General features: G+C 37.6%; 1 protein-coding gene across 1 annotated transcript in view; it reads left to right on the top strand.

The window, feature by feature from the left end:
- Nucleotides 1-480: 480 nt before the first annotated feature.
- The window catches only part of LOC108575374 (hemicentin-2-like), a 60,151-nt gene continuing 51,556 nt past the window's right edge, over nucleotides 481-9,075 (top strand). Inside the window, 1 exon segment of the mRNA XM_017938149.1 lies at nucleotides 481-562. Coding sequence (XP_017793638.1) covers nucleotides 481-562 — 82 coding nt within the window.

Raw genomic sequence — 9,075 nt, 5'->3', positions numbered from 1 at the left:
ATTCGCGTTCATGCTCGATGGTTGCTCGAACGTTACTACCTGTCGTCCGCTTATGAAATGAATCATCGTCGAATTATTGTGCACGTCGATGACGTTCGTTGTTCGTGAAGGATACTACTCGTTCGTGTCACCACAGATTCGTGTGAAAGAAGGTTTTCTTCTCCTACGGCTGCTAGAAAGTCGTCGTCGCACGGTGTGAAGTTATAGAGACGCGAGTGTACCGAGAGTGAAGTTCACCCTAAATGGTGAACCACGACGGATAGAAGCTCGGGGGAATCCCAGAGGACGAGTGGAGAGACGGAGGAGAGAGAGAATCGGTTCGGAGAGTTTCAAGCCATCGGAGAACTAACATTGAAACTTATCAGCTATTTCGTCGGGACAACTTGCTATTCTGGAGTTAAGGAGGTGGATATTCCGAAGGAGAGAACGGGGGTTTACTAAGATTTGTCCGTTCAGCCGCCGCACACACCAAGTCCCAGGATGAAGGGGTTGCTTTTGCTGATGAGCATGATAGCTCGGTTTGTCGCGGCGGAAGTTTTCCCTGGCGACGTCGACGAGCCGAGTAAGTGATTGAAAACTTCTGATTCCCCGTCTAACTACGCTCACACAGGAACGTTCAATTAGGACGTAAGAGTAGTTCTATTTGCGATTAAGAGGGCCCACTGCTAAGCCAGCAACTTCTCGAAACGTCCAAGGTGTACTAAAGTTACACGTAGTTTCTGATCTTTCGCGGAGACAACGAAATCTCGGGGGTATCGATGAAATGCACTTTTCTCGGTATCGATATTTGGCGGTGATAGAAAAGAGAGGATTAGCTTGTGCATTTTTCGTCCTAAAGTGGACTCCCGTCAAGGAAGGCTAACTTAGGAGATCCGTGACTTAAACGCGAGGGAACTGTTAGACTCAGCTCAGAAGTTGTATATATACAAACGGGAGCCTATAGCGAGCACTAGTGAGAAATTGGTGGTTAGCCCGTCCCTCTGGTGGTGAAGCGTAGCAGGTGTACCGCGACAGATGAAATCCAATTTTCTAATTTCCGACGATTTTCGGATAGAGCATCGTGTTTGGTTCTTTTTGGTCGCTTTTAGGTTTCGTTCTCCAAATTAGTGTGGGGATGATTAAGTATAGTATCACAATAACATGTGATTGTATTTGAGCAATTATCATAGGGTGTCAGAAATAATATGCTTAACTACTTGCTATTGAAATTTTTTTTTTATTCATGTGATATGGTGAGTAATACTGTGTTTAACAGTGACACGAGTATATCACTTGGACGGATAGGATTTCTTTTGTACTTTAAACGGATCTTGAATGTAATTATCTATTTTTTATGTTAATTTGTTGAAAATTTTTGTTTTATCGTATGAGTACTTGTGGTGTGAGAATTTTGAAACTTACTTCGCGACTGTTTTTTCCTTTTATAAACTGACATTATACCAAGGAGAGAAACTCATTAATATGAATGAAGTAGTAACGTAATGCAAAATTGGACGACATTTGTATCTTACTGCGACGGTGAAAAGTAACTTTAAATGCAGTTCTAAATTAGTTTCCATGTTTCTTCGTCGACTTTGATAATAAATAATTCAACTTGTTCGTGTGTTAGTGTCTAGTGTTAGCGATGTCGTTTTACAGATCATGGTATTATACATAATACATTACACGTCACTCGTTGTCACAGAAAATGCATATTATTCACCCGTCGCATACTAAAGATCACGTCAATTAGACTTCTAATATTCATAATTTTATCGATATTCACATTGAATAAATAGTATAAACAGTGTTATATATCTAAACAGGAAATATTGACAAAATTTGTCTACTCAAATAAATTTTAATCTAGCATTTAAATGTTTTTGGGGGTACAATGTGTTACTTTATTGTTTTTTACTGTGTAATATCAAGCTTTTGCTTACTATATTCGAGCAAAACAGTCGCGAGTGTTGTAACAATGAAGTGTTCAACAGTTATAGTAGACGAAAACTGAATTGCTTTTTCAAAAACAATACTTACACGAATGTACTTGATAATTTAATAGGCGACATTAAAATTTGATTTCTTTCAAAGATCTGTACTGTTGTAACAGTAAGTTCAGATCAAAATTTTAGTCAATTATCAAACATAAGTAAACAATATTGAAAGTGTATTTTTTAAATTGCACATATTTCTTCCGACAATTTCTTCAAACAGAAATTACTCAATTGCTCACTGAAGTAATGTTAAATTTTTCTACTGTACAACTGATTCTAAAACCTTTGACCCAACAAAAATTCCAAAAAGGTAAAACAAATATTATCATAATTTTTGGAGTAAAGTAAATATTTCTGGTGTCAGGTCGCATGATCTCGTGGTCAATTGCACCATTTGCATACGTTGTTCCCTTATACACGACTGCATCATTAAATTCGCGAAAAACCAGCCGACATTCAATTTGTCAATTAAAAGATGACAGTAACAGCCCAGAATACTCAAAATTCACTTCCTAAGAGGTCCACATAAGATGCAACATTACAAAGCTCAGGAAATGAATGTGAACAATGAAAAATTAGACGAGGAAAAGATAAAAACACATTTCCACATTATTCACAAGTAACTGAAGTCACAAAAAACGTTTCCACATTTCCCAACATTTCAGTGAGCCCTAAAAGGGTTGACAAAGACCCTTTTAGTGCTCGTTTAGTGCTTCACTTGTCATTCAATACGAAAACGTAGGTGAACTCACGACGAATCCCTAATCAAACGTTGCGATTACTTCACCCTTCGGAAAAGCAGCAGCTCCTTCTGAAATTCTCATACGCGGCGTGTCAAAATGGAAACGGCGCGATCGTTGCAATTATGCCAGCAATTAATGCCGAAAGACAACTTGCCGCGGTGTCAGTCATCCGTAATGACGCTGTCGGCAGGCTCATAATCGTTATGAAGCATTTATGGCTCACGATGAGGCCATCACGCGTGCACAGAGATCGCTGGTAGAACACCGGGCGCGGGAGAGGAGGGTAGCGAGAACGAAAGGGTAAAAGAAGGAGCAGATTGGGGAGGGTCGAGCGCATTAATTTCGACATGTACCACGGTTTGACGATATACGTGGACAGTGTGGAGAATTCGGTTGTCAATAGTTGTTTTGCGGCCGGTACAGCCTCGGTTTCCGTGCTCTACGACATCGGATGGGACCGCAACCCGTTTATTTAATCGATGCATTATGCAAATTGACATAACGGCTCCACTTCGGATGCAGTAATCGACGACCATCTCTCGACTGATTCACAATGGGACAATGTGTACGTTGAATAATTGGCAGTAGCGTGCTGCGGCTTCGAAATCAAAGCTACTGAACTTCCCGTTCGTACTTCAGGTTTGGGGACGTGATGGACACGCGCATCGGTTCACTCGATCGACAGATATTTCCACCGATGTTCGATAGTCGGCGGCGGTACCTGGTATAATGTTCACTTTTTTTTCGTGGATATCAAACTCGAGATGAATTATGTTCTTTTAATTTGTTTTTCTTTAGGAGTATTTGGGAGGGCGACGTTGAGAGCTAGTGCGACTTTGTGGGAATTTGAAACGGTGGAATTCGTTATTGCTGTGATAGATGTACATATAAGGTGTTTCATAAATTTTGAAAAAAAGAAATATCTCTATTATGTCAAGTTTATAAGGGAAATATTGTTTGTAAGAGTTGTATGGTTGCAAGAAAGATGTAACGTGGTGGCAATAGTTTCTTTACAGGTGGAGAGCTTGAGGTCAATTTTTTTTTTAATAGGTTGTTCGATTTTTCATAGTCAAGTTTGATAGAACAGTGAATTCTGACTAGTACAAGTACATACCTTAGTACTTTTATAATCAGAATTCGCTATTCTATAAAAATTTAGTCAAACTTGGTACAATTGCAAATTCTAATAAGGTACATTTATCCTAAAACTCGCTTTCTGAGTGATTTTTTGGTGTTCAATTTGTCAGAACTTTGTTAGTACTTTTACACTCAGAATTCTCTATTCTACAAAAATTAAAAAAAAAAAAATGACCTGATACAACTTTTGCAACGGATAGTTTCACTTGTTAGTTGAAATAACGGCCTTCACGGTACTAATTAGCAATTAATTTCTTCCTAATGAGAATGCAATTAATATTACACAATTCAGCGTTAATTTGAATGCAGGAAGAGTTATTTTCCAGTTTGGGTTAATTTTATCACTCTTGCATCAAGTATAACGGTATGCTAATTGCACGCTAAAATGTTGAATAAATTTACCAGACTGTTTGTTATTCAGGCTAAAACAAATTATCAAAATTGCAGTGCATTTTCTGCTCTTGCGATGTGTTTCAACGTCATGTCGATATGTACGTGTTATTTACTTACAATAATTAACGAGTCATATTTTTCAATCACAATTTAAGCACAAGGGGAAATTAATCTAAAACTTAATCAGTCCTTATCTATAAATCAACGCATGGTTAATACAAGAGCGTTGATCGCATTCAATTTTTCATTGACAAAATTTCATTAATTTTTATCACGAACTAATCGGTACGTCGTGAAAGTTTAATTAATTCAGGTAATAGAGGTAATAACTAAAATTAGTAGGCATTGTGTGTGCGTGTGTTGAATGATGTTCATCAATACACATATGTATGCGTTTATTGGACGAAGTTAATATATGTACACAGCTATTTAATTGCATGTATGATAGACGTAATAATTAGTGCATTATGCAGTAACAAGAGGTTTTAGGACGAGCTGGTTTAAAGGAATTTTAACACAAATTGCACGAAAATTGACGTATTGCAGGATAAATAATTTCTCAACCATTGAATTATTGCTGTTTCTATGTTTTCTGGCTTCGTTGAACGCAAATATGGCTGCGCACGAATTTAGCTCGAACATTACATGTTTACAAATTTCCTGATTTCAATAAAACGAGAATTTTCAAATTTACGTACAAATGTAAAAAATTGCAATCAGTTAAATAGGTAAACTTTTCTGAAAGCTACTTACGTGTCTGAATTTCTCGCTACAAAACAATTTAAGTCACTTCTGTACACTCGATAATTTTCAATTATTCTTCGTCACTTAAACGTGGACGATCGTCGATAAAAAAAAAACGACTACTTTTTAAGTACCGTGTCGTAGATAAATTTAATTAATATTAGCTTGTGACACTTATGTGACGTCCCTTGTGGATAGAGTACGATTCCACGGCTATTATTTTAAATTAATTCTGTGTATTAATTAAAACAAGCTAATTACATCTTATCTTATAATGTCAACGTGGAAATGTAATTACCATTGACAGATCCCCAACAGGAGTGCTAACTGTAGTAAAAGCTCGAAATTTGGGAAATTAGAAAAGTGAATTAACTGCGCCAAATAACATTGCTCTCTGCCCCAAATTCCAAATTAAAGAAATTTTGAATAAAAACCTCAGTGATCGTCAGCATACATTTCCAAGGGAATTAATGTTCATAATAAAATTATATTTCTCATGAACATTATGAACATTTGGAATTAGAATAAAAATTTAACGTTAATGCCACGTTAAAACTCAATAAGAAAAAAAGGACACTGCTTTGTTGGTTTTTCGAAACACTTGGTCAGATTTCTCGATTATTTCTTTGAATTCCAACGATAACGGTGCAAATTTCATTGCAAAATCGTTACGCCTCGGGATTGAATCGATAAGCATTTGTGTTTCATTGCGCGCAAAATAAAAAGGGCACGTATAGCTGTGGTTCACCGTGGCGACAGAAAAATGCGACAACGCGGAACTATCCTTTCTGCGCGTGTAACGTGTATGGGACAACTTAAAATCGGTGTAGCTGGTATTCCTGTTTGCCGTCTGCCTCTGGACGCGACGCTGCGATAAATTCGAGACATTACGGGGCCGCGAGGCTTCGTAAGTAACGCGTAATCGTGCAAAAATTCGATGTTAATACGTTTGGATCGCGCGCGCCACAGTCGACAGCCTGGCTCGATATATTTCACGAAATATTCCGCGGTCGTTTCTTTTCTTTATGAACCTTGATACCGAATAATTTTCAACACGCAACCTATACGTTATATGCGGTTCATTAAAACATTTCGTTATAATGACGCGGTAACGTCCTGTGGTTCTGCGCGATATATACGTCATTTTGTTCGGCCATGTTTGATGAAAGCATTAGCCTCGTTATACTTTAGAAAAATGCCGTTTAATCCTTTCGCCGAGGTAGATTTTAGTACGCGACGCCCGTGGCGGATCGTAGATGTTCCATCGCGGCTGCAAAATCTTTCGTTTCAGCGTTTGCAAATTTTTTAAAAATTTTCATATTCAAATTTTTTAATTTTCCGTTTTGTTGGATTAAGGTGGAAGTGTGCAAAGGGCAAAATTAAGGTTTAAATTAATGTTAAAGTGCGCCAATTGTCACCAAATTTTTAAATTTATCATTTTACCGAATTAAGGTGGAAGTGTACAAAGGGCAAAAATTAAGGTGGAAGTGTGCAAAGGGCAAAATTAAGGTATAAATTAGTGTTAAAGTGTGCTAAAAGTCACCAAATTTTTAAATTTATCATTTTACCTAATTAAGGTGGAAGTGTACAAAGGGCAAAAATTAAGGTGGAAGTGTATAAAGGGCAAAAATTTAGGTAGAAGTGTGCAAAGAGCAAAATTAAGGTATAAATTAATGTTAAAGTGTGCCAAAAGTCAGCAAATTTTTAAAATTATCATTTTACCGAATTAAGGTGGAAGTGTACAAAGGGCAAAAATTAAGATGGAAGAATGCAAAGGGCAAAAATTAAGGCAGAAGTGTGCAAAAGGCAAAAATTTAGGTAGAAGTGTGCAAAGAGCAAAAAGTAAGACATAAATTGTCAAAAGGTGCCAAAAATCACCAAGAGCACATTGCAAGAATATAGTCAAAACGCCTGTAGGCTCCAAAGAAAATATTCAAAGGGCACGTTGCGACAAAATTTTCAAACCACCTAATTTCCAAAAGCAGTGAAAGGGTTAAATACTTTGCCACACTTCCAATGCACTTCCCTACCCAAACGTTCCACCAGAGAGCACCTCACAAAATCCTGACCCTCCTGTTCCGCTTAATTAAAAAAATGGTTCGCCACACCGTTCAATTAATTCAAGACTTAATCACCCAACAACGGTGGACACTTTCCGAGAGAAAGAGAGAGAGAAAGGTACACTCTCGTTCATTCTCCAAAACATCCGAAAATGTTTGAAACAACGGTGTGTTTCCCTTGTCGCAACCAGCGGCGGCGGCGGTGAATTTTAAATAAACCGACCCCTGAAATAATTTCAATTTCAACGGACTTTATATCTTTTAACTGCTTCCGCTTCCGAAGTTTTCCACCGCAGACAAGGGAAGTTCACAGAACATGAACGCTACACTCCACAGGCGTTCCTTGATTAGGAATAAAGAGGAAGGCGGCTATAGCGGAAACCGGCGGCGGAAGTAGCGGCGAACACGCGGAAAGGGATGACGTTACCCGTGAGACGGAATTCGCGGGGCGCAGCGCCATCAGAAAAAGTACCTTTAAATGTTTAATACGCTTTGGACTCGATGGGGGATCGAGTTTTCGAATTTTACACGACTGCACGGTACACGTGATTTTTTCCTGGCTTCGCTGTGATTTTTCTGCCAACTTTTTCGTATATTTTCCCTTCCGCGGTTGGATTCGTTAAGCTTGTAGGTATAAACCGTTGGATTTTAATCTGTTGTGATGCAGTAGGTAAAGTGTTGTAAATTATTGTGGAAAGTTTCTCTTGAAAATTAGTTAGGTGGTTGTTAGTTTCCCTTCTTCCCGTAAAGTGATACAAGTTATTACTTTCGAAAGTTGCTGCTTTTCTCATTTCCTTCCTGTTTCGGTGCTTTAGAATTTACCAGGTTTCTTTGTACCGCCGAGAGCAGCAATAATTTGTTGATTGTTGCGGTTGTTACTTATTGTATCTGTAATACAGCGTGACGGTTTGCAAGTATTAATCTGTGTATCGATGCAGTAAAAAAATGAATTTTTGCTAAAGTAGTTTTTGAAACAGATTTTTGTCAACTTCTGTTATGCTGCTGACTTTGTTAACCTGTGCTCACTAAAATGTGCATCGATGCAATTGAGGTTTTTTTCTTATTTAAATATTAATCGTGATTCTGTTGTTACGAAAAAATGAATTTTTAGTAAATTAGTTTTCGAAACAGGTTTTTCAAAATTTCCACACCGATTAACCTGTGCTCACTAAAATCTTTCACACTGATTAACCTGTGCTCACTAAAATCTTTCACACTGATTAACCTGTGCTCACTAATTAACTCGTACAATTTAATTCTCAGAGCTCGATACATTTTAGGGTTTTGGGACAATTTAAGGCTTTGGAGCAATTTAGGGCTCAATACAACTTAATTCATAATACTTGTAGCGCACCAAACAATATTTTGAGAATGCAATTAATTATCTTTAATTTTCATTCTTCACTATAAGAACGTATTCAGCTTCACAATGTATTAATGTCTACAAGACAGCATACGAAACTGTTCATTTTCAGTTGTCTGCACATTTCACCGAATCATTATATCGTGTACACATACTAAACGTACTCTTTATCCCTCGTTATATCTAATCTCGCTAAGCTAAATTTGCGAATGTAAATTATCTAAATCTATACGAAGATTTGGATCCCGTGTAAGTGCAAGGATCGAGGAAAGTTTACGGGGTATCATGGTTCGAGGTGAACGTGAGCTGCAATTACGCGCGCGCTGCATCACCCTTGGAGAAATGCAGAATGGGAAGATACTTCCCTCGAGATATCATTCGCGTGTACGTTCTGCCACGTGTTACGTGACAGTTGAGAAGAGAAGTGGAGAGAAAAAGTGGAAAGAAATAGGTTTCAGTGTTCTTCCGTGAAACATGGAGAACAACTATTGGTAAATGAAGAGAAAAAAAAGAGGATGGTAGAGTAGAATACGTAAAATTATAGCATTTAAAATTTTTATCGCGATTTCTGTGAATGTTGAAAATGTTGATTTGAAGATTTCCATTTTTAAATTTGCAAATATCGACGATTTTTCAAATTATTTCTTGGAGCATAAGTT

Source organism: Habropoda laboriosa, unplaced genomic scaffold (assembly GCF_001263275.1).
Source record: "Habropoda laboriosa isolate 0110345459 unplaced genomic scaffold, ASM126327v1 scaffold143, whole genome shotgun sequence".
Lineage (NCBI taxonomy): Eukaryota > Metazoa > Arthropoda > Insecta > Hymenoptera > Apidae > Habropoda > Habropoda laboriosa.
The sequence above is the reverse complement of the archived record's forward strand: the minus strand, read 5'-3'. Positions and strand labels throughout refer to the sequence as shown.